Source organism: Solenopsis invicta, chromosome 13 (genome assembly GCF_016802725.1).
Source record: "Solenopsis invicta isolate M01_SB chromosome 13, UNIL_Sinv_3.0, whole genome shotgun sequence".
Lineage (NCBI taxonomy): Eukaryota > Metazoa > Arthropoda > Insecta > Hymenoptera > Formicidae > Solenopsis > Solenopsis invicta.
Window position 1 is genome coordinate 4115547 of NC_052676.1, and position 25271 is coordinate 4140817.

At 37.5% G+C, this 25271-nt stretch overlaps 1 protein-coding gene and 1 long non-coding RNA gene across 8 annotated transcripts in view; one reads left to right on the forward strand and one right to left on the reverse strand.

Moving 5' to 3' along the window:
- The window catches only part of LOC120359302, a 13199-nt gene extending 9021 nt beyond the window's left edge, over positions 1-4178 (forward strand). The window contains exon 2 of the long non-coding RNA XR_005576104.1: positions 1710-4178. This is a non-coding gene — a long non-coding RNA (uncharacterized LOC120359302). The remainder of the gene's footprint in view (positions 1-1709) is intronic.
- Positions 3231-25271, reverse strand: part of LOC105194360 (catenin delta-2) — a 34588-nt gene continuing 12547 nt past the window's right edge. For 5 of the 7 annotated variants that reach the window (XM_039456347.1, XM_039456346.1, XM_039456345.1 and 2 more), the window contains 5 exons: positions 24467-24780; positions 22455-22758; positions 22158-22296; positions 21222-21345; positions 3231-17965 (listed from right to left, as the gene is read on the reverse strand). In XM_039456347.1, the coding sequence (XP_039312281.1) occupies positions 17654-17965; positions 21222-21345; positions 22158-22296; positions 22455-22758; positions 24467-24780 (1193 nt within the window). In that variant the 3' untranslated portion in view covers positions 3231-17653. The remainder of the gene's footprint in view (positions 17966-21221; positions 21346-22157; positions 22297-22454; positions 22759-24466; positions 24781-25271) is intronic. The other 2 variants (XM_039456344.1, XM_039456341.1) reach the window with 1 other exon arrangement.

A 25271-nucleotide genomic window follows, 5' to 3' on the forward strand; every position in this document is an offset into this window, starting at 1 on the left:
TGGTTTTTATTTGGCAATGTATTTTTTTCTTTTACATGGTTCAATTTTTAACGTAGGAAAAAAGTTAAAGAATTAATATTTATGTGCTTTAAAAATAAAACTGGTTAAAGAGTTAAACATTAAATTATTCAAAATTAACTAAATTAAATTAAAAGTTTTTACCTTTTCAACTATAGTTACAACTCTAATATCAATAAAATATTACCTAATTTGCGCAAACATTTTGTCACCACAATTAGAATCCTCCTCAATTAAAATACGAAGAAAAATGAATTGTCATTGGCTTTTTTCTTACTGTCTCTAGAAAATTAGTTAGAAAATGATAATAATATTTTTAAAATTCAGAATAACATATCATTTTTAATAAAATAAATCATTACAGTTTTGCCTCTTTGCGTGCGTACAATATATATTTTGATTACGATAACGTTAGCATTTTACAGTGTATTTTTTTTTTGACTCACGTTGTAGGATGTTCACGAAGTTTTCACGAAATATCTCACTGGATTCGACTGTCAGTTCCCGGCCACACTTCGCTGAAACTTTTCTTCGAAATTCGTTTTTCCGCGCGTGGAAACGGTACTTGCGAAACAATTTCGATGCGATTGGAAACGTGCGGGCGGGATTCGCTCGGGCGATACGCGAACGAGATTACGCGCGCGAGGAACGGATTTTACAATTGCAAATTGTCAATCCGCACGGCAATCCGCGTCTTAATTAACAATTAGCCCCGCGCGCCGAACCGGTTTCGTTCCGTGTGAGTTCGCCTTTTATGGAATAAAACCGCATTGCACATCTGCCCTTACGTCCCTTTTTTTCGTCTCCTCTTTTTTCCCCACCTCTTTTCATGCAAAAAGCGCGCGACGAGCGAATCGCACGCGAATCTCGTTATCTCGGCGACGAGGCGTACTCTTCAGACAGACACGCAATAAAAGCGCGCAATCGAAGGGACGAAAGTCAAAAATGCGATTACGCGCTCTACGGACGCTTAATCCCTTAAACTGCGCGCGTCCCTTCGGTTTCTGATTCAACGAAAATATATACTTCCGCAACGAGCCTTAATTATTTAAATACACAAGTCTTTGGCGGATTCCTTTTTATTATATTTTTCGTCACGCTTTATCTCGTCTGAAAGCTGGTAACTTTTTTTTCATTCGTTCGTGCTCGTTGTTGGTTAAAATTAAAACCGGCATCTTTATTAATTGCCGGAACGTGTGTATTTAGAAAATATAAAGAATAAAATATTAAAATGTATTAGGAAAATCCCAAATAGAATTTTATAAATTCTGTAAATATACAGGGTGATGTATTTTAACCTGAATAGTCAAATACTATATATATGGAAGACCGTTGAAAATAAATTTTTCATGACTGTAAAACTTGAATGCAGAATAACTATTAATAAAAATTCTATTATTAAAGAAAATTATATAATTTTATTTTAAAAAAATGATGATAATCTTCGTAGTTGAAAAATCTATTTTTTCTGTTATTTGTCGCCTATGAATTAACTTCATAACTTTTGTTTGAAACATTTTCTTCTAAATCCCGTAATTTCTAGATATTTTACTATTATTGTAATATTAATTAATCTTTGTATTTTTTAATGCTATAATTTTTTTATTTTTACAAAATTTTGAAATCATGCTTAATGACACAATCGTTATAGAGTCTTATAATCATTTTTCTTCTTTTCTATTCTTTTACAGAATTCCAGAGCGCTGGGCCCGTCGAAAGGAGTAGGCTCGAGAGCAACCGAGTAAGTAAAAGACAATTTAAATCAAATCAAAATGATTTCAAAAAATTATTTTTTTATATGTACATTAATAACACTGATCGACGAAAATTCAGTTCTTTTTTGTCTTAAAGTAAATAAAATTGCTTGTGGTAGAAACAATTATTTTGATGCACTGAATGAGGTCCCAAAAATGTCGTATTACAAGTTTTGAGATATTCTAACCGAAAGGTAAAAAGAATGAAGTGTTTGGCTATTTTCAACGATTTACAAAATATTTAAATTTTTTTTCAACGTCCAAGCGGTTGTCACATTAAAGTGTTGTTATTTTTACTCTTTCCAAAGCATATTCAATTTACTCAATGAAAAAATCTCAGTGAAAAAAAGTCGGATTATAGTAATTTAATTATTACCCTTTAGAAAAGAATTTCAAAAAGTCACTAATTTTTCAGCATCGAAAAGGTATGTAGCTCTTTAATGATAAATGATGTGGGGATTGGAGAAGAGGGTTCGAGGGTTGAAAAAAAACGCACGCGCACGTGTCAGCGCAATTTAATTCTTTAATTGTTGTCAGTCGGATTCGAAATACACTAGTCGATCTTTATTATAATTATTATTGTATATACGTGGTACTCTTTCGAGAGATATAAACAATACATAATACAACGACGAAATAATGACAATATGCTGTCTTCTTTGTATAACCGTCTTAAAAATTATACATACATACAATCCGTCAGTGGGAACCGCACTCGCAATTGAATCGCGTGTGAAACACATGTGAGTTAAAAACGAAAGCGACGATTTTTATCCCCAGCGAGTTTTTCCGGGGGATGAAACGAGGGAGAGGTTGTTTCTATTTATTTTTTGTTTTATCGATACCCTTGCAGGGTGAAAGCCCGCACTCCCCTTATCGGAAGCGCAAAGTCGCGTCAGCAGTTCGTTGAAAACTCGATAACGATTGCGACGGATCGATCGTTGACGATCGAGCGTCCTGATCGTGCGCGTCTGGAAACGTATCGACAATCAGGACACGGTATCGTCTGCCTAACGGCCCTAAGAAACGTTCATTATCGTGCAAGTTTTACGAAACACATGACTGTACACTTACGTCAACTAAAGTGCGCAAAATGTAATATAATATTCATTGTCAACGAATATTACGCGTCCAAAAAGAATCATGTTACTTTCTCGCGAAAATATTTTCGATATAGGGATAAACAAGATTTTTTAAATCCCTGAGAATTTTCAGGTCCTCAATTTTTCCCGGAATATATCGTCTGCGATAAAAAATTTTTTCGAATCTAGATATTCCCAATTACTTAAAAATTTTAATTAAGAAATTTTTAAGATACAATCACATTTCCGGACAATTCATCAAAAAATTCTGACTGTAAGACTGTAAATTTTTTTATTCTTAGGTTATAAATTGTTTGAAATATATTTTTTAATCTTAGGATTTACGAATCCTGCGTTTAATTTTCGGACTTCTTGATTCTTTTTCTTTCTCTCTCTCTCTCTCTCTCTCTCTCTCTCTCGGTAACAAATAATTATGACACTAATTCGTTTAATGGAAGATTTTTTTTGGACACCGGTGTATACGTAACGCAAAATCTACGGCTATGGAAGCTCCTAATTGCGCGATTAATCCTCTCCCTTCGTCATCCCCTGCCATCATCGCTCTGTAAGGTTTCATAATTAACACTAAACGCGTGATGGTGGTGGTAGTGGTGGTGATAGTGATGGTGGTGGTGGTGGTGGTGGTGGTGATGGTGATGGTGATGGTGAAGGTCCTCTAAAACATCTAAGATGCACACCCATGCTTATTTAATGCTCCGTTAATTTAAATACGTATGCAGCACAGTAGACTATCATTTTTTTTTCCTATTCGTTAATGCGCGTGTTACATGTGTAATGGTATGCGTGGGTACGATTTTTTTTTACTTTTTCTTTTCTTCCTTTATCTCCCCCTCGCTCCCTGTTCGAGTTTACAAGCGGCCTCGTCGAGTCGCGTGGATCATCGTTCCACTTGTAAGTCATCCCTCACATCCGCGATTTCTTTCCCTCCCTCTTAATTAAAGCCCGGGTCGGCGGGTGTGTCGCCCCGGATAGTAATTCGACGTTTCCAAGTAGGGAAGTAGCCAAATAGTCATCGGTCGCGCGCGCGTTTCGCGGAAGCGCATCGACGAGGCCGGCAATCTTTTTCTTCTTCTCTTTCTTCGACGTGTCGCGCGAGAATTCCCGCGGGGTACGAGATACGTTTCTTTTCGAGGTCCTTCGTCCGTATTCTTTTTTTTTCCAGTCGCTGAAACGGGGGCGTCGCGAAACCGGCGCAATCTCCGCGAGATCAAGCCTCCGGAACGAATGCGGGAAAACAATAACTTTTCTTCCATCGTTCACCGAAATTACGGGCGGTCGCGATCTCCCCCCGACCCCGCGACTGCAGGGAGAAACGACGATGATCGCGCGGGAGTCATTCTTTCTTTCTCTCTTTCTCTCTCTCTCTCTTTTTCTTTTTTTTAACTATCAGTCTTCTCAAACCGCCAGCGATTGACAGCGATCGCGATCGGTAAATGCGTGGAGCGAGTCAATCGGGTAGTGATGATGATGATGCTAATGATAATGATAATGACGATGACGATGATGATGACGATGCGGCTCGATGCGTCGCGAAAGATCGCGCGATCGGATGAGAAATCGATTCGGGAGAGAGAAGGTACCGAAGGTCGAGTCCACCGAGCGGTGTCCCTTCGTTTTTAGGCCGACTCGACGATTGTTTTTTTTCCTTTTTCTTTCTTCGAGGAAGGTAGGAGTACCTGTCGCGAGCCCCGCGCGAGTAATCCATTTCCGGTTTCTAATTACGTTTCGTAGAAAAAGGTGCCGCGTGCCGGAATATTCGGAATTCGTCGAGGCGACGATCGCGCGCCTCCGCTCCGGGAGGGGAGGGGGGGGCTTAATTAGTTAGGGCGTTATTTCGAGACGTCAGAAATCGGGATCAACCAGGTCGGTACTCAACTTCGAGCCCTCCCTCTCCTCGCGCACGGTTGAAGTTCGCAGAAAATAGCGAAGCGTACGAAATAGCGAACGGTTATCGAGTCGGTATACCGTACGGTCGAATGATCGCGGGAAATAGACGCGGGAATAAATACCGGCGCATTCCGAATCGGTCGAATCGATGGTCGCGCGAACTTGAGAGCATATTGGGAACGATGTTTGCATCCCGTGCGGCACAGCAAAGTATTGCTGCAACGTTTCGGCGACGTTGCGGCAATGGTGAAATGTCCGCTTCGGAGATATTGATACGTACACTGGCGAGGAAAAAAAAATTACTAAAGTTTGATAAATATTTGTTTGAGTACTTGCGATGAAATATTTACTTACGGTACGCAAATGTTTATTCAATAAAAAAGATGATGGTTAAATTATATTAGTAATTCTTGTACTAAATAAATATTTATTTGTATTTAGTAAATATTTCATTGTGCAAGTATTCAAATAAGTGTTTATTAAAATTTTCTCTCGGCGTAATGTCGCAGCAACATATGCAATATTGCATTGACGTTGCTGCAATATTGCTGAAACATTGTAGCAATATTTTGCGATGTTTTCGTCACGCTGTGCCGTGTGGAGTAGAATCGCATAAAATTGCATAATCGCCACGTACTCTGTTGTTGGTAAATAACCTTCGACAACGGCATCGATTGACAATTATCACTGCGATATTCGATTTAATTTACCAGCAATTCATAAAATTCAATTGTTATTTAATATACCGTGAGATTGAAAATATATTTGGCGAGTATTCGCGACACAAAAAGAGAAGAGTTCATAATAGTTTTATTATCAAATTAATATCATTAATTTAATATTATTAATTTAACGTCAAAGTTGTGAGAAAGAATGATGCGTGAATAGGCGTATCGACTCCGCTTCCCGGCTAGAAGAAAAAAAAAATCGATATCAAAGTTTAACCACACCGAGAGAGGAGCGTAATAAAAATGTGGAGAGATCGTGTTCTTCCCCATATCGGAATCCCATAGGCCAAGCCGCGATTTCCGCGCGGTCGATGGGATTGTCGAAGATAGAGCGATTACGCGTATACGACGTATACGTGAATACATAAATCGTGCATCCTCGCGATAACAATTGTAGTCCTTCGCGTGCGAAGACAGTGACGAAACAGTCGCGAAAAATTCAAGTTCCGTCGAGGACTCTATACGGGGTGTCCGAGGTGTGTTCGTCGAGGACACAAGTTACGCGACGTTAGAAATTCGAGAAACGTTAGAAAGTTTAAAAATTGCAAAGGAGATAGCTCAAAAATTCTCGAGTGTCCTTTCTTTTTTTTCTCTCTCTCTCTTTCGTTAGAAATTTATATTACAAGTCTCTCGCGAAGGAGCGAATCGTAGCGAAGAGTCGTCTACCCCGTATAAGCCGTGTGAGAGGTGAGCAAAATATGACTCGTACGATTCCTACGTCGCACTTGCATGAGACTCGAACGATTATCGGCACCGTGGATGAGACCGAGAATGAAAAGAGCGGTCGCCCTTGCGCAACGCGATTTGTACAAACGTGACGATTTTTTTTTTTTACGTGCTATATAGGTGAGCACCTGCTGCTGCCGCGCCAGGCCCAACAATCGGATCCTTTCTCGGACGAAACGCAGAGCGGCGAGATAAACGAGCAATTATTAAAAACCCATTCCCCGGGACTCTTCTCACGCCGCACAATGCGCCATTTATTGCCCAATCGAGCTGGACAAAAGTATTTCTCAGTCGTATGAAATTGTTCTGCCTTATTTTTTAGTTTTATGACACATTATTTACGTTATATACGCGCGATAAATTTTATTTAGTATTCTCCGCAATTTTTACGTAAACACATATATTTTTTCCATAAAAGTCCACAGTTTAAATTCCAAATTAATACATGTAATGATATAAAACTAAATAATGCAAAATATTCGCGTGTAGCCAAGCGGAACCCTTTTGTCCCGCTAGATTACTGATGTGCGTTAGATTCGAACGCGAGGCAAAACAAGGTTTCGATCGTTTCCATTTCAAGCTTTTATAAACGCAAAAGAATTAATGTGAAATTTTTTCATTTTGAAGCCGGAAAAAATCCTGAGACTTGTTTATAAATATTATAAAATATAAATACGTACTATCTCGAATCTTCGTATTTCTGTTTAAAAATTTTGGAAATACAAACAATGAAAATAAAATGACATCAATCGAGCGCCAAAGAATAAATGTAAGTGTTGAAATTTTCTTAATAAAATAAAAATACGTGTCTGTCTACAAAATCTTGTAAATTTACACCGAGAAGAAAAGTTGTTAACCTGGCTAAAATTTTCAACTCGATTAGATCTCTACAGTTCAATTATTTATGTGTAATATTTAAGTTCAATACGTAAATAGCTTAGCTGAAGAAATTTAATCAAGTTGAAAGTTCAGCCAAGTTGACAACTTTTTTTCTCGGTGTAAAAATAATGCATTTAAAAATAATATATCATAGAACTAAAAGAATGATGCAGAATACTTGCGTGCAATTAAGCGGGAGTACTTTTATCTAGCTAGATTGGACACAAGCGGCGCACTGCGCGCCGACCGGGTGTTCAATGATACGGCGGAGTTTTTGAACACCACGTGAACGGTCATCGAATCCATTATCGAGTCCGACTCTCATGATTTTCGTGCCGGCCATCGGATAATCGGTCAGTACAGCCGGAAAGTAAACGTGATAACAAATCGATAGATACTCTTCCGGTTGCAGCGTGATTTTTTAAACACCCTGTCGTCTCTTATTAACCCCCTTTACCGCCCACCGATTGCATTCGCAATCGTGAAACCCGAATCCTTTCAGATCGCGCGCCTTTGGAATTGGATTACCTCGCGAGGTAATTTTGGGCAACTAGGGGTTCGTCCAACCGCCAATTTCCCATCGGTAACATAATAATATAATTGTGTCGTATTGTCGCGCAATTAAATCGCGCAGCGCTGCGGCTTAGGCGAATACATCTGGCAGCTTGTTTGGTGTGTTGCGGCTCTCAACAACTCAATATTATATATTAAAATATGTAATATGCTCTCTCGATAACACGTTGGCTCACCTTAAAGATCTCAATATACTATATTTAATATATAATATCAACTCTCTCTCTCTCTCTTGCGTCGTCGCGTAATATCATGTATAATCATTTAATAACTATAGCCGCGTGTTGTCTATTCGAAAACATCCGATTGTTGGGTCTGCGCGAGTAAATGCATATAATACAGTGACGCGAAGGTGCCAAGATGCGCCTTAGTGTTGCCTCCATCCTTCCACGAGGCCCGCCCTTCCGCGTCGAAAGGGTCGGTTTGAATGTTGTAGTTAATCCGACAGTAGTACCGCGTCATGGAAAATTAGACCGCATCCTTGCTCCTTATTTGCAACTTCTCTACCTAATTAAAGATAAGAACTAGGAAAAGTACAGTTCACAAATTATTATTAGGCACGAAGAGCTAAAGGCTTCTTTCGCTTATGTTTAATTAAAAATAATAGATATTAACAATATAGGGGAGAGTTGCCGAATGCGTATCACTTGAGCTGTTTTTTTATACTCTTCAATCGTATTGTCTTTGAAAATATGAATTTATGAATTAAAGTAATTAAAAATATAAGAAATCATTAGCTAGTATTTATTTTATTAATGATTTATCAAAAAAAGCGGTCAAGTATTTAATAATTAATAAATAACAATAATAAAAACGTAAGAACATCGAAATTAAACTGGCTTGAATTTATTTTTGTAACTGACATGTTCTTGGCAAATATTAGTTTTACTGTTATCACTTTTCAATCTTGCATTAGTATTCATTTCTTTATAGCAAAGTTTGTGGTGGTATCTGATTTTTTCAAATGCTAATAATATACACAAAACAGGATGAAACTTATTAAATTTTTGTCTATATTACTTATCTTTTATTTGCTTTTTATTCTTGTTATTAAATGTTGCTTTTATGAAGTAAAAGAGTAAAATATTGAACGGGTATGCATTCAGCAACTTTCCTCTGATTCGTATAATAAAATCGCGACATGTAACAGTTCACGATTTTTCTTGTTGAAAAATTCCAAGATGTGAAATAAAAAAAATCTGTTCAATTAATTTCACATCAATCAATCATTATTTAAATTAATTTTAATTTTTAAAAACTTTCATCCACTTTTTATGTGAACTGTTTAACTATGCTTTATAAAACGTGATTTATAAATATGTCGTGAGAATAGAAAAATCGAACTTGATTGAGAAAATCGAATTACCTCGCAAGGGGATGTTGTGAGAATATTACCCAGTGATACCACTGTCGGACTAAGTGACAAACTATTGTTCATCGCGCACACACATTTGTATAAATTCTACTTTTTTTTTTCTTTTACGTCGCCTCGGCTACGCCTACCCTGGGACGCGGGGAGCGTTTCCGCTCGGCGCGCGCGACGTTTTCTTTCGTTACATCCTTATAAAATCGTCGGGAACAGTCTTTTCTACATACGCCCTCCGAAGCCGCCGTCGCCCCGTCCCTTCGTTCACTTCCTCGTCCTCCGTATCTCTGTGCTTCGTAGAAAATTATAAACGCTGGAGTTATAAACGCGGGACAGTAGTGTACACATACACAAAGAATGAAAAGCGGATATCAAAACCTCGGTCTAGTCGTCGATCGACCGATCGATCGATCGATCGGTATAAGTGCTTGCTGTTCGCTGTTTATCTCGGCGCACCCGCTCGGTGCCCGAGGCGGAAGATCTCGCGGTGCTGTCGAAGCCGAAAATTAAATTTCAGGAAGGCCTCGGGGGAGGCCCGGCACTGGAGACCCAAGAGTCTCGAGTGTCGCAACACGTATATATTAATATGTACATTAAAATACTCGGCAGACATTTACTTGCCGCGACAAATGGCTGTGGCGGGCACCTACAATATTAATCTCCGGTTCGAATTTCGTGATTCGACCCATGAGAAATTAATGCCGCGATTAACCCCGGAGCGCTGCTGCGCGGAAAGTGCAATTTTGATGAAATACAGACCTGAAAATATCTCATGATGAATCAGTTAAAAAATTGTATCGGATTTTATAATTGGTTGCTGGAACTTTTTGCAGCAGTATCATCACGCTTGAATGTCTTACATAATTATTTTGATAGTCCAACGTGAAATTATTTGCTGATCTGTATCTAGCTAAATTTTTAGATACTATAATAAAATTGTTCTTTTCATGTGTAGGTGAATTTTCATCCAAGTGTTGATTCAAGTTTTAGCAGTAAAAAAAAAAAAATGTATTAAAATGTTTTGTTTTTCATCCGTTTCTTTTTTTTTTAATGTTTTGATTTCAAACAAAGCTTAGATTTAAAACGTTTAAAGATCTCAGTTTTAAATGTCTTTATGTCCATTTTCATCAATGTAGAATTAACTTTGATCTCGGTTTAATTATCTTACTCTTTATCTTTTGCTAATTCTCTTGCTGAGTAGTAGAAAAGAGAAACGGTAAAGAGAAACTTAAACCGAGATCAAAGTTGATTTGCATTAGTGGAAATGAACATTAGTGTTTCAAATCTCAACAAATGTTTAAAATTAAAATATTTTTAAAGAAACGGAAACAGAAATAAAATATTTTAATATCTTAAGATTAAATACTGCTTTTCTGAGTGAGTACAGTCTTCGTTATGAAAACTTTGAAAGCTTAAAATGACACTTAACGAGACTTTGTTTACATTAAACTATTGTGTTACCTCACTTATTCTAATACTCTGCGATCTACAAAAAATGATATAAAAATTCTTAAAAATACGTTATATAAAATTCTTAAAACAATTCTAATTAGAGTAGTGTTAGAAAAATATGAGTAGCTCTCCGGAGTTAATGCGTTGCGCCACCGACAGTAAATATCGCGGCGATTTACGTCGAATCGTCCCGTGCATCGATCAATCTCCTCATCGGCGTCGACGGGCGTCGTTCAGACGTCTAGGGTGCGACTAACTCGCGGTTATGATTTCGCACAGCACGGTGTAGTATCAAAATTCAATAGAAACGATGAGGTCACTCGTTGCACGTGCTCTTTTTACCGTGGGTATGCAGCATATAAAATTCTACAAAAAACACGAGGTCCAAAAATTGCGCGCCGCCGCCGAGGAGACAGACGCGCGCGAGACAGAAACCCGCCGGTCGTTTGTGAACCCTTTCCGCAGGATTTTCGGACACTCGAGCGCACGCGAGACTTCTTGCCAGTCGTCGGGATTGTTCGTTGCCTCGATCGTAAAGATTCGTGGGGACACGTAATCGTTTGATCGGTAACTTCGAGTGATAATTCTCGTGTTCGATTTACAATTATTAATTTTTTTTTAATAATTTAACGATGTCGACAATCTTCTAATTAATTTTTTTTCTCTAATTAACGATTTGCATCTCCATGCTCAAATCGATGCGTATAAATTTTAGTAAGAATCACTGATTATTCTCTAAATAGGAGTAAATTGATGCTAAAGGTAAAAATATCTACTCTATTTCTCACGTATAGTTTCAGCCCGAAATACACTGAAAAATGAGTTATTCAAGTAAATATTTATTTTTCAACATCGTTTTCTCGATTTAAACAAATATTAATCAGCACACTGAGCAAAAAATGTTGTTGACTCGAATAAATTTTTTATCTTTATTCCTTTAGTTCAAACATTTACGTATTTAAATTAAACATATATGTGTAGTTAAGTTAAATATATAAATGTTTAAACCGAAGTTCAAGTATTTTATGTATTTAAGTGAAATACATATAAAAAGTTGAACTAAAAAATGTAGTCAAGTCAATAACTCTTTTCTCAGTGTATAAAATAATTTATTTTTAAACTTGGAAAATAGTTTTTTAAATCAAGGAAATGATGTTAAAGTGCTTAAATATATTTACTTGAATATAAAAAATTGTTTTCAGTGTATGCACTCAAAAGAGAAGCGTTCGATTTAAAAATATTAAAATATTTTGTTTTCGCTCCTGTTTTTCAAATATTTAAAAATACTTTAGACAGTTCAGAATTAAAATACTAAAAATGTTTAAAACTGAAATCTTTAACAGCTGTAGACCCGTTCAGGGTCTCAAATCTAAACACTGTTCTAAAATTAAAATTTAATTTTTAAGCATTTAAAAGACGGAGACAAAAATCAAATATTTCAATATCTTGAAATTAAGCACTCCTTTTTTAAAGTGTATATCGAATTTAGGCACGTTTTCGGAGCACCTTTTCGACTTGGAAAATTTAGAGAGAGGTAGGAACTAAAAGAGCGCGTTCTCGCCCATGCGATTATCACGAGGGTGACGCAGATATCCCGAGCAACGAGTCCCGACGAGATCGATCGACTTCGAGATCGCGTCGTGTCGCCTGCCAAATGGTCCAAAGTCTTCTAAGGATCGCGCCGGTGTAGTAACAATACCACGGCGCACACTAAAAATCACGCTGTGTCTATCACGAGCGCAACGGATCTGCTAGCCAGCTCCGAGCGAGCGATAAGCTCGAAGGTTCCTTTCCTCTCTCACCTTGACCGGCGGGAGAGAGAGACACGCCTCAGTCAGTTTCGCACAGTCTTTCTTAATTTCGCGTTAACAATGTGTAACGCGACATCCGCGCCGAGATGGAAATGATCGTATGGAGTCACCGCTGGTCCAAGTCGTTAATTCGGCGAGCGAAAAGAATAAAAAAAAAAGAAAGAGAAGAGAATTAAAATGTAAAGGATCGTGTAAAAGAAAATAAATCGTCTATTCGCGCTGCTCCATCTGGAGATTCGTCTGCATCGTGTATTTCGAAAAATAAGAGCGATATATTTCAGATAATGCCTTACGAGCTAAAAAAATGTACAAGTTCGAACGAGGAAGATGCGCGGTGAACATAAGAATAATAAATTAAACGGCCTTAACTGCGCAATGATTTCATCCGTTTTCTTAAATCCTAAGAAAGAGGCGAGGGATGCTAATTTCTAATAGATAGCGCGTTTCAAAGGAAAGGAAAGCGGTGTAAAAAGTTAAGCGGCTTACGGTTATATCGAGTAACTAAAATAATTATCGAGTTACTTTTCGTAGTAATTCGCGTCGCGTCGTCTTTCTCTAAAAATTTGCATAATGCGGGATAAAAATTTGCATATTACACAGAGGCTGGTTAGATAAGATCTTGGTAGGAAGTGTGCGGCGCGACGATATAAAAAACACTGTACAAAAGAATTAAATAGGCGAAATGAAGGTCACTTCTCCACAGGCTCACACCAGCATTTCCATTTCTAGGCATTTCACGCGGATGATGATCCGGTCCAAGTTTTTCTCTGCGCACAATTTTCCCTCGAGAACGCCGCCACGGAATAAAGTGAGCGGTTACGTGATAGAATAACGCTTCTTATAAAGCCATCTGATCAACGACGATCGTCCACCTTACAACAAAGGCCAATCGAACCCGTCGTGCAATTAGCTACGGACGAGGTTGAAATCGCATGACGTCGCGTGACATCGATCTTTACATTTCAATTTAGATAATAAATTGTTTTTACATCTAATAAGGAGAGATACATATATGTAGCTTAAGAATTTTGGAAAGTTTGATGATGAGATATATAATTTGATGACTCGTAAAAGTAATATGTAATATTCAAGTGCTAAAAGTTGGAGTTTTAAAGTTTGGGAATGGCCGAGGCTTTACAAAAATTTATCTAGTCTAACTACCGAATTCGTAATTTTTATTGGACAGTAAATATTTGAGAAACAATTTAAAGCGTTGTGATCTTTTTAAATTATTATTTTCTTTTTTAAATAAATTAAAAAATATGTTTGTTTTTTTAGAATCATAAAACAAATTAACGATACAAAAAATAAATATTGAGAAAGAAAAAGATATTTTCAGTTAGTCTCGAATAAAAGAAAAAAAATCTTTGACTCCTGAACGTTACATATTATTTGTAATATAAAGTGTATCAAATTCTATATTTTAATATAAAACTTTCTAAAATCCATACACACCTGGATCTCCTCTTGTACATTACGCAATATAAAATGTCTCTTCATTCCTTTCTAAATAATAATAGTACACTGCGTTCGTATAAATAGGCATAATACATTGAGCCGTTTAACGTCAATCAGTTTGAAACCCAGTGACTTATTCGAAACTTTTGTTCTACCTCGTGATTCAATCCTCCGGTTGAAGTTGATGAAATAATCTAGAAGGTTTCGCGGACGGACGATCGTCGCCCGGTCTTCATTCGGAGAGCAGTCATTGTTCCATCGCGTGTTCCTCTCTGATCAACTGTCGTAATATTACTTTAAGAAATAGAGAACAGGGATATATATATATATATTTTTTTTTTATATCTATAATATGTATACCGGCTAATTAATATGCCACCTTGTAACCATCGAATAACGTTAACACGCCAAACACACACGCACGCACGCACACATCCACATGTTTGCTATTGTGCTTTCCGCACGTGTTCATGGACTCGACATACATTGGTCTCGCTGCTCGCTAATTGTATCTACGTAATTATATAGCAATAATAATGGCTCTAAGGCGCCGCTGATCGATCGCGGATTGCGTTCCAAGATGAAACGTCGACTACAGGTGAAGACCCACCGTTATTACGTCACGTGAGCTCGCATCTTATTATATTGCACCGTAAATAGTAGTAGTGAAGCGTCGATGGTGTTAATAGCATTGATTGTTAGTCATTGGTGTTTGCTTCGCGGAGTTTTCCCTCACGCTTTATTTGTTCTTACAATATTTTATTTTCCCGCACTCATCTAGCGCGATCCATATATTTTATTCTATAAATTACTACGCCATGTCAATATCACGCTTCTCTAAAACAAAATATACAAAAGTGTATAAAAGTATGCGCGTGTATAAAAAAAAGTAAAACTTAAAAAATAAAAAAAAACGTACCGTACTAATTAATATATGTATATCTTCTACTTAAAAATAAAGTGTACTTTTCTAAAAATTTCCCCTTTTAGATCGTCGAACGATTTAAATTACACAACCCTCCTGCTTCCTCGTCTCATCCGGATATATAAAAAAAATCCAGCGCAGTCCATTCGACGATGTAATAAATACTATCGTGGTGAGACGTGAGCTCGCGTGTGCACGATGGCGATGCGCCTCCACCTCGACACGCGCTCTCGCTCGCACTTTTGCGCACATGGGCAGGATTCACTCGTACCTCAGAAGAGTTAAAAGTGCATTCCCTAAGGTTCATGCACGTTGCGACAGTGCAGCAGCTCGTATAATAAATCAGCATCCTTGTGCCACACCCACAGCCTCAGAAGTTTACAGTTAATTAATACAGTCATATACTAAATTCTACGCCAGTGTGTCACCAATGTATATATGTATATATATATGTATATATAATATATATTTATATATATAATATATTCATTTATATTTATATGTTCATGTCTCCTCAAATATTTATAATAAGCGCGCGCACGCGCGCGCATCGATTGGTGGGTCCAAGTATTACAAAGAAGCAAGTGCAACTTTCTCTCTTTCTCTTATAGTGGTAACGGGATTAATTATTAATTGGCTCTTATGATATTTCTTCGCTAACAGAAGTATATATACAGGACCTTTTTCTTTTCGTTTAAATTGAATGACATTTCTTCGAGAAACGTGAGAATCTTCTTTGTGTATTGTTTAGCGAATTTAAATTTGCTAAATAATTATAGTAGTTGTGAAGTAGTGTATCATTATCGTAATTACGATAATTATCAAGCAATTCGTTCAATAATTATAACAGCTGCCCAACACAGGAAACGAATATATAAAATTAATTATATTATAAATATATATTTATAATACACGCAAAATAAATATTAATATAATTAATTAATATATAAAATTAATTAATTATATAATTATATTATAAATATATATTTTATTATATTTAATTTTATATATACATATATATATATATATATATATATTTCCATGAATTATCGAGTTGCATAAAAATCACGGGCGACCCTTCCTTTAAGTCGCCTTAGGCGCTTCTTCGCCTTTACTTATTTATAATACTTACATAGACACGCCTAATTTATTCTTAGCACAGTACTTCGCGATGATTGGTATACGCTCGCGCCTTTGCCGCCGCCAATACCATCTTAAAATATACACTTAAGGGGTATGTGTGTGTGTATACGTGTACGTACGTATATGTGTGTCGTGTTTATAATATATTTATACGCAGACATATATATGTATATATTAATTTAGAATTGTGCAATGAAGGTATTAGAGCCATTAGTGCGACTACTGCTGCGGATGTGGTTGGACGTCGCTCTCTCTCTTTCTCTTTCTTTCTTTCTTTCATTCTCTCCCTCTCTTTCTCGCTGATAACTATTATCGTGTATCAAGATTGCAGGTGCGTGCATCTGCAAGTGCGCTCTCGCGTTTGCCGGATCTACTATGATGGACACGACTCGTTCGCTGCCTCTCCTCCGTTACTACCGATCTTTATTATCCCGACGATGGGGTTCTCGGACTCCGATAAAAATGCGTCAAGGCCGGCTTCCTCAAGGTCGGCGGCGGAGCTCCTCTCGCAATTCATGTATACTTAATCGAAGTGTACCAAAGACGTTTCGATTATATATCTTAGGCGCGCGCCCCTTTGATCTCGACCCCTTTCTCCTTTCCCGGCTATTTAAAGTTCGTGCCGTTACAAACGCGCCGCTACAAACAATGCGGCGATAGAGACGCGGTAGGGAAAGGGTGCTCTTGCGTCGTCAAAAGTGTGTGTAAGGCAGAAGGATCGTTGGCGCGTTATCTTGCAGTATCGAGCATTATCGTCGGGGTCGGTCTGTTTTTCTGGCTCCACATCTTCAGCCCCTTCCGCTTGAAATCGATATTTCCAATCCACTCGTCGCTTCAGTAGCGTTTTCCTCCACTTGCGGAGATCTCCCTTCGCAGTGCGACGTTTCTCTCGCTTCTCCACTTGTTGATCCGTCAATCCGCTCGTTCGTTTCATCATCGGTACGTCATGTCCCTGTCAGCTGCCTCACTCTATGTACACCTTCGTTCTATCCTCAAGTAGATCAATATACACTTCGTTCTAGTCCTTCAACTTGAAAGCTGCCTGTTTTTATCACCCTGACTCGCTGCCGTTCCAGCTGCCGTTCGTCCGATTAACTCGACGTAGTTAACTTCCTTCCTCTCTCTCTCTCTCGAGATTCTTGCTTCCTCCAGATTCTTCCTAATCGTAATATGGACGTCTGTTTCCAGTGGTAAAGCGTAATGTCTGATCCGCTCTTCCGCCTCCATCCTTCGGAAGTGGCGCGCATCGCATAATTCTCCAATATCTAATAATACTTTCGCGCGTACTCTCTCGACAATACCTCGAACTTTTACCTATCTTGAATCTCATCAACGACTCCCTAAATCTCTCCCTCATTTTATTTCATATAATTGCTATATTCTCGATATCCCTGTTTTAATGCCTTGCAACAAGCGTTTCTCTTAACTCGCCTACCGTCCAACTAACTCGACCACGACGTCGCCAACTGGCGATCCCTATTTTACGCGAACCCCGAACGAGAGGATGCCCGAATATAAATTAAACGTCGGGTGTCCGTCTTGCGTGTGTCCCTTACGTCGTCATCGAGTCGAAGTCTTCCGCAGATCTCTCTCTCGTTCACCTTCGACCCTCCGGGATTCCGCGAAGGCGTCACTTCGCATCCCGGTGCGAGGAGGAGGGGGGGCGGGGGATGCAAGACACGATCCTCCCGTTCACCTCCGCTACATGGACAGGCTGCTCGGAGACGGAGGCGGCGGCCGTTCGACGCGGCCCTGGGACGCAACGAGGCCGTGGTGGTTTCTGGCGAGGTCCTCCCGGTGGTCCCGCGTAGGACCCGCTCGTAGGACCCGTTATACCCAGGAGTCACCGGCGGCGGCGGCGTTCGAGCTCGGCGGCGGCACCTGGTTGGCCACCGTCGCCGCCACCGACGTGGCGACGGTGCCGTCCGGCACCATCCCGACGCCGTCCGGCACCCACTGGCCGCTGCCGCCGCCGCCACCGCCGCCGCCTGGTCCAGCTATGCCGCCGCCGCCTCCGGGTATCGCGGCGCCACCGCCGGCCTGACCCACCTGGCCACCCTGGCCCACCCCCAGCTCGAACTGCCGCTTCTTTTTCTTCTCCAAGTTAACTTGCGCGTAGAGCGGCTCACCGGGTTTCGGTTGCTGCAACACACACACAAGCCAACGGTTAGCCAACTGGTGGTCTCGCGCGTCTCTCTTGCGAGGGGGGGTGGGCGAGGGTCGGGGGAGAACCGCGCGGCGCCTCCGAACCTTCGGACGCTGAAAGAAGCTTATAGACACTTTGGGGTGATATTTTATGCATTGTACCCTCGATCGTTTTCCGCATTTTCGTAAATTGCTGATGAAATGATGAATGGTACATATAAACGCACATTATCGTGAAAAGGTATTATTCTTACACAGAATAATTTTTAATATCTTTTTAAAACGGTATATAATAGTGAAAAAATTATATAATGAATAAATTATTACTTGTAATTTGTGTTTGTGTCTCCATATACTCTGCAATATATCACTCAAAAAAGAAGTGCTTCCATTTCTATTTCAGTGTTTTAAATACTTAAAAATGTTTTTATTTAGTTTTAAATGATTTAAAACACTAAAATATTTAAAACTGTTAAGATAAAAACATCTTAACAGCTTTAAATATTTTAGTGTTTTAATCTTAGCTTAGCTGTCAACGTTGTTCAAAACTAAAACGTTTCCAAGTACTTAAAAAACGAAGGCAAAAATAAAACATTTAAATATCTCGAAATTAAACATTTCCTTTTTTAGTGATATAATTTGCGCTCTGCGTTTTTACAATATTACTCCCCGTATTTCGCGGGCAATCGAGGGTACGTTGCAAAACGTGCAGGCAAAACCACGAAGAAGATGTGATATGTTTGGCCTTTATTTGCAATCAGGTATATAGGCTATCTAATATACATATTTTCAAGTAATTGTTCCTTTTTTTTTATTACATTGCGTTTTAGTACTCGGCTAAGTACAGAATATAATTATTCCGACGGTGTGACGTGAGAGTTATTCGTAGCTGAGATACACATGATATAAAGACGTACATGAAATCGCGTGTATTGTGTATATACGTGTGTACGTGTGCTACAAAATTATACATAATAACGTTTAACTTATGCAGGCACCTGCCTATGCGCAGGGAACGTGAAATAAAATTCTACGCGAATGCTCTCCATTGTCTCGCGTTATGAAAATTAAATAAATCCTCCATTATAAAAGATTTTAATTTGTATTCCCACATCGTTAGCGAGCTGAACAATTTGAACGTGATTCTTGATTAAACTTTATGTATAAATGTATATTCGACGGTATTGTCTTTAAAGTAAATTTTCAGTGTACCGAAGGGATAATTATTTTATACGGCGTCATATATATGGCGTGCGAATATTAATTATATTCTGCGTATTGTAACTTACGTATACAAGATTAATATAATCATCATTTACCTAAGCTTATATACAAAATCGGGTATACAGTACAGGCTATAGGCTACGTAATAATTTAGTTGTAAATGCTCGCGTCATACCTCGCTAATAAAATATAAACTAAACTAGCAGAGGGCACTGGGAAAATGTTGTAGGAAACCGAAATCGCTTCCTAGATCAATACAAATGCTCTTTCTCGATAATTAATCGTTATGAAACCTATTCTTATCGTACGCTACAAGTTAAAATAATTGTCATCGTTAGTGAGACGGCGTAAGGGGTGTTCGTTTAGGCAGTGATCTCGTCAGCCGTAGCTTTTCATTGTTGGTGTAAATTTGTGCGTTGTTCGCGGAGACAGAGGTGTACAACACGATGCGAATACTTTCGCTTAGACCTAAAGCCGTCAGTAGCAACGCAGGTGCGGTCTCTGAGATTACATTACTCAAAAGAGAAGTGTTCCATTTCAGGATATTAAAATGTTTCATATTTTTGTCTCCGTTTTTTTTTATACTTAAAAATGTTTTAGTTTTAAACGGCGTTAAGATTTAAAACGCTAAAATCTTTAATCTTCTGTTACAAATCGTAATTTTAACCGTTTCAGATCTACAACGTTTTAAATCTAAACGCCGTTTACAACTAAAACATTTTAATATATATCTTGAAAATTGTACACTTCTTTTTTAAGCGATCACTCGCGAGAGACCCTTTTTTCGCGCGATTAATTAAATTAGCAAGTTGGAAAATCGTTATGAAAACCGTGCAAAAAGTTTCAAGGATTTAGAAATCTACGCGGCGTTATTAAAAGGTGAAGAAGTTTGGTCCAGTCTCGTGCGGTAATTCGTGTGAACGTTTGCGTAAACATTTACGTGGATTTTCGTACAATCAGAGATTCGCATTAATGAGCGCGCGTATTATATGTATATGGCTAATTTTTATTTTTAACTTGAATGTATAGTAACATTTATCAGAAATGTTCGCTCGAGTTTAAAAAACGTTCGTTCTAATGCACACATTTTTTTATTTGCATCTACCTAACATGAAAAAAAATAGAAACCTTACAAGATCGTCCAAACTGTGGGAAGACAACGACGTAAATTATTAGATTGTGTACGATGATATTTATATCACGCAAAATTACAATAGCCGTTTATTTTCGGTTACAAGTTACGAATGACGTTTGTTCGTTTTGGTACAATCGATTGCCCCAAAAGCGGCGCCGATTGTCCTAAGTAACTACCTTTGTTGTGTTTGGATCACTCTGCGGGAGCCTAAGTAAAGTTAAACACTAACTACTAAAGTTAAATGCAACTGTTTGTTCCACGTGTACGATCCATCTGTGTTCAAGGAAGCCATGTCGAAAATTAAAGTTCTTAAGTTCTATTCTGCACAACGACGCGAATATTAAAAAATTATAAACGAACAATCGGAATTAATAGGACGAAATTTCGTCGGTCTTGAGAAAGAAGTTAACAAATTAATGAATTTTTAATTTACTTATTTTTCACATTAATTCATTTTTGGCAAAACTGATCGAATTTAAACATTTGTGTAATTTGTATAAATTAATGGATTAATAAGTTTTTAATGAATCGGTTTAGTTTTATTATTACATCGAGTTGTAAAATTATAGCCGACTGAATTTAAACAAATGATAACAAATAAGTGTAGAGTGAAATGTCTAAAATGTGAAGAAATTTGTATAATTTGCGATATAGTATAGACATAAAATATAATTCCACGTGGAAACGTGGGATTTTTTAATAGTCATATTTTTAAACCACTCGTTTCTTACTGTATAAGTAAATATTAGTGAATCTTTTCGTAAGACCGACGACTCAGATTGTATGTAACGTGCACGTGTGATTTCCCTACGCTTCGAGTACACTTTTCTCATCCTATGGTGTGTCTACGCGACGTATATTGATTTAGTGATGCTGTTAGTTATTATTACTTACTGATTGATATATAGTAGGTCGACCGACATTATTCGAATTCATGTTCGCTCGCTGAATAGTTCGATCCTCGTATCTTGTGCTTCCCTGGCTCGCCATCGGTCGATTCAGAGTGCTGCAATCGTAGCTGCATTTTAATGTAGAATCGAGTTGCAACATCGAGAGAAAAGAGACGAGGACTCCGCATAATAAATATCGCGAACTAAATAAATTAACGCGACAAAACGAGTGAGCATACAAACAGAAAGATAAGCGGAGTCCTAGAAATTAAAGTACCAGAACAAAAAAAAAAATATAACTTTATACTCGGAAAAAAGCAAATAAATTTAATTTAATGCCGATAACATAATGATATTTTCGCTATCATGATAATTAAATAAATAAAAGCCCAGAGAAATCAAACTTGTTTAAAATTATAAAAAATATAATGAAAAATTAATTGAAAATATTGTTCTATTATCTATATCAGGAGTGACGAACTTTTTCTCCGCCTTTTTAAGTTTGTTACTGGTCACTATAATTGCCAAAGCGGTCCTAAACGGACAATGTTGAAAGTTTTCAAAATTTGAATTTTAGCGTTTTCTGATATTGATGTCAGATGATTTTAATTACGATAATCGATGATTTTAGTTACGATGTCAGATTATCGAAATTTTATGTATAGAGGAACGCTATCTAAGCTCGCGGATTCAAACAGACATGGAAGGGGACGCCGGATCAGGAGGAGTCGAATAGGCATGAAGGGGGCTCCTACGTGGACCAGCGAGTAGGGCAAAGAGCCACGAGTTCGTCACCTTTGATATATTTATAACAAATCTTAATTGTAAATGTTAATTGAATTTGATATCTATATTGTGACAGCCTATCGCTTGTATATATTTAATATATCCTATATGTCTCTAATTTCATTCACTAGCTCCGTTTATGAACGATAATTACCTGTTAGCGTTGTTGGGTGAATTAGGCCCTGAATTCCTGGCGGCGACGGTTTTCGTGACAAAGTCTTGCTCTTTCCAGCCGTGCTTCTTGTACACGTCTCGCAACTCTTGATGTTGCCACATAGTGAACAGTACTTGTCCTAAAAGTAACAAGAATAAATAGAATATAATCTCCTTTCGCCAAGATATATATAGAATAATGTAATATAATACGGTCACAAATTGGCTACATATTTTCACGATGCGTCTGTAATACTGGATAATTATTTCCGTCTAAATCTGAATCCCGAAATGTTACCTGCAAATTTAAGAACGCGTGGCGTGTATTTCTGGCGTTGCCTGGTGATGTTCATCAGTCTCTCGACACCACCGGCGTCGAGCAACGACCGCGAGAACTCGGCGTTCTTCTTAATGACCTCATTTAGTGTCGCGAGCACCGCGGCGATCGTGTCGTCACTCGTACCCTGATCGTGCTGATTATTTCCAGACGGCAGCTTCTGGATGAGATCCCTCATCGCGTATTTGCCTATTAGCTCTTTATTGCGTTGGTCTATCGCCAAGTTCCTGAGCGCGGTCGCGACCGCGCAGACTACTCGATCCACCTAGTCGCAAAAAATTTAATCATAACTATCATATTAAATTTTGCTTATTTTAAAAAGTAGTTTACATGTTTAAAATATTAGCTTATCTTAAAAGTTTATATATTAAGTAATAAATGTATAAAATTTGAGATGTAATTATCAAAAATTGGAAAAACTAAACGAGCAAAATTAAGGTATACGTTTAAAAATAATTTATTTCAAGAAGAAATATTTTCTATCAATATTCTCTCAATATGTCTAAAGATATATTATAAATATCAAAAATGAAAAAAGATATTCTTTTATTATTTATTATAATAAAATGTAATATAATTTATGTTTTATGCACTAATATATCTTTTCACAAATATAATTGAAATCTAAAAGTACAAGACGTAAAATTAAATACCACAATATTTATAAACATGAAAGAATAAGCATCAATTAAAGCAATACTTCATATAATGTCGTAAACAAAACAATGTGAAATAAAATAGTAAAGAAAAATAGCTCGTATTTGCAAAGCAATGTAGGAATAATTAGGTCAGAAAAAGAAAATTAAATTGTACGTTTAAAAATAAATGTATTTCAATTTAAAATATTGTCTTTTAATATTCTTATTGGAATAAATTTATTTATAATTGTATATCTTAATTATGTCAGCTTTCTGATTAATTGTTCCTATTGAAATAATTAGATTAATGTCTACATAACACTTTCATTGAGACAACTCAAATGTACTCTAATCAAATTAAGGGGACGTGCTAGTTTAGACCGCAAAAAAGTGGCCTGTTTTGTGGAATTATTTTAACGAAAAATTACTGCACGTATGTTTCTATTTTTTACACATCTTATATATATTTATCAAGTATGTAGAAATTTTCGTAAAATTAAATGTTTATTAGATTTATGGTACTAGAATTTTAAAAAACGAACATATTGTTTCATATATTGTATCGTGCTAACACACGATTTCTTAAAATCTACTGAAGCTCAACTTTTATGTATGCAATATATAAAATACGTGTCTGTTTTATTGTATAAATGGAAAATATTAAAAACTATTAGAATGGCATAGTTTAAAAAAAAAACAAGTATCTGTTTTTTAACAAAATCAACTAAATTTAACATACAGCTTGGACAAAATTATCAGGCACCTATATTTTTTCCGTTCATCTGTAACATTTTTATCTGTATTATTTTATTTTGATTACTAAAATTATACATAAATTTAAAAAATTTTTAATTTACATTTTAATTTTTGTTTAAATCCTCCCAGTTAAAAATAAAAAAAATAAGTTGCTTAAAATTTTAGCCAAAGCTATATATGGAAAATAATTAATTTATAGATGTTGTAATAATCCTGCGATAAACAGACATATATTTTACATATATATGCAGAAATTGAAGTCGATAACTTCAATAGTTTCTGAGAAACCATAGGCGACTTGAAAAATGTATTTATTTACGTAACATAAATATTAATAAACATTTAACCATACCAACGTTTATAGGTATTTACTAAATACGTGCAAAAGCGTAGAAAAATATATGCAGCATGTTTTCTTTAAAAAAAGTTCCTAAAGATAGGCAAACTTTTCTAGATTAGCACTAAAGACTACCCTCTTTAATCGTTTTATAAATTTAGTTTAACACGTACATTTTATAGTCCCGTGTTACCTATATTCACGTGTGGAACGGTTAAGAATATTTGACATCTCGTAATTACCTCCATTCTCAAGAGCTCCACTAATATAGGAAGACCCTTCTCTTTGCGTACGGCTGCGCGGATCTCGATGCTCGGCTGCCAGTAACAGGCCGCGAGATTTTGCAGAGCCCCGGCGGCGGCCTCGAGCGTTTCCGGATTCGAACACGTTTGCAGGAGACTAAGATACGACTGGACAACTTCCGGCTGCCAGAGCAACTCCATTCCCCTGACCGGTTCGGTTCGCGGACTCGTCGTGCGCGACGCGGTCGTCTCCTTCTGGACCGGTTGGCCGTCCTTCTTCTTCTTGCTCCCGCCGAAGCAACCCAGATTCTCACCTGAGGACAGAATGACGGATCCATATTAATAAAAACCGTCGGGGATCAGTACCGAGTAGGCCAAGAGGCGGATGTGACATTGATTTTTACTTAAGATCGGGATCAGATTGGTTTGTGTGTACAATTATCAAATCGCTTTGTGTGAGAGTCCTTATTCCGCGATATTTTGCAGCAGTGTCGGAGAAACATCGACTCACGTATATGTGTTCCTAAGGCGTCTGTTACACACTTCTAACATTTTCTAAGTAACCTGCTAAATTAAACGATCAACTATTGGTCTACGCAACAAACGAAATCAGAAACAAAACTGTAAACTATTATGCCATACTTTGCAGCAAGCTCGTTGAAGTTGCTCGTTGTCGGTCAATTTTGCTTTCAAGTTTTAACAATTTTGCAAAGTGGACAGTGTACACAGAGGTATTTATAATATCATCGTCTTGTAAACGCAGCGGTTACAACACATCGAGAAATAATTGCTATCGGGAAAATAT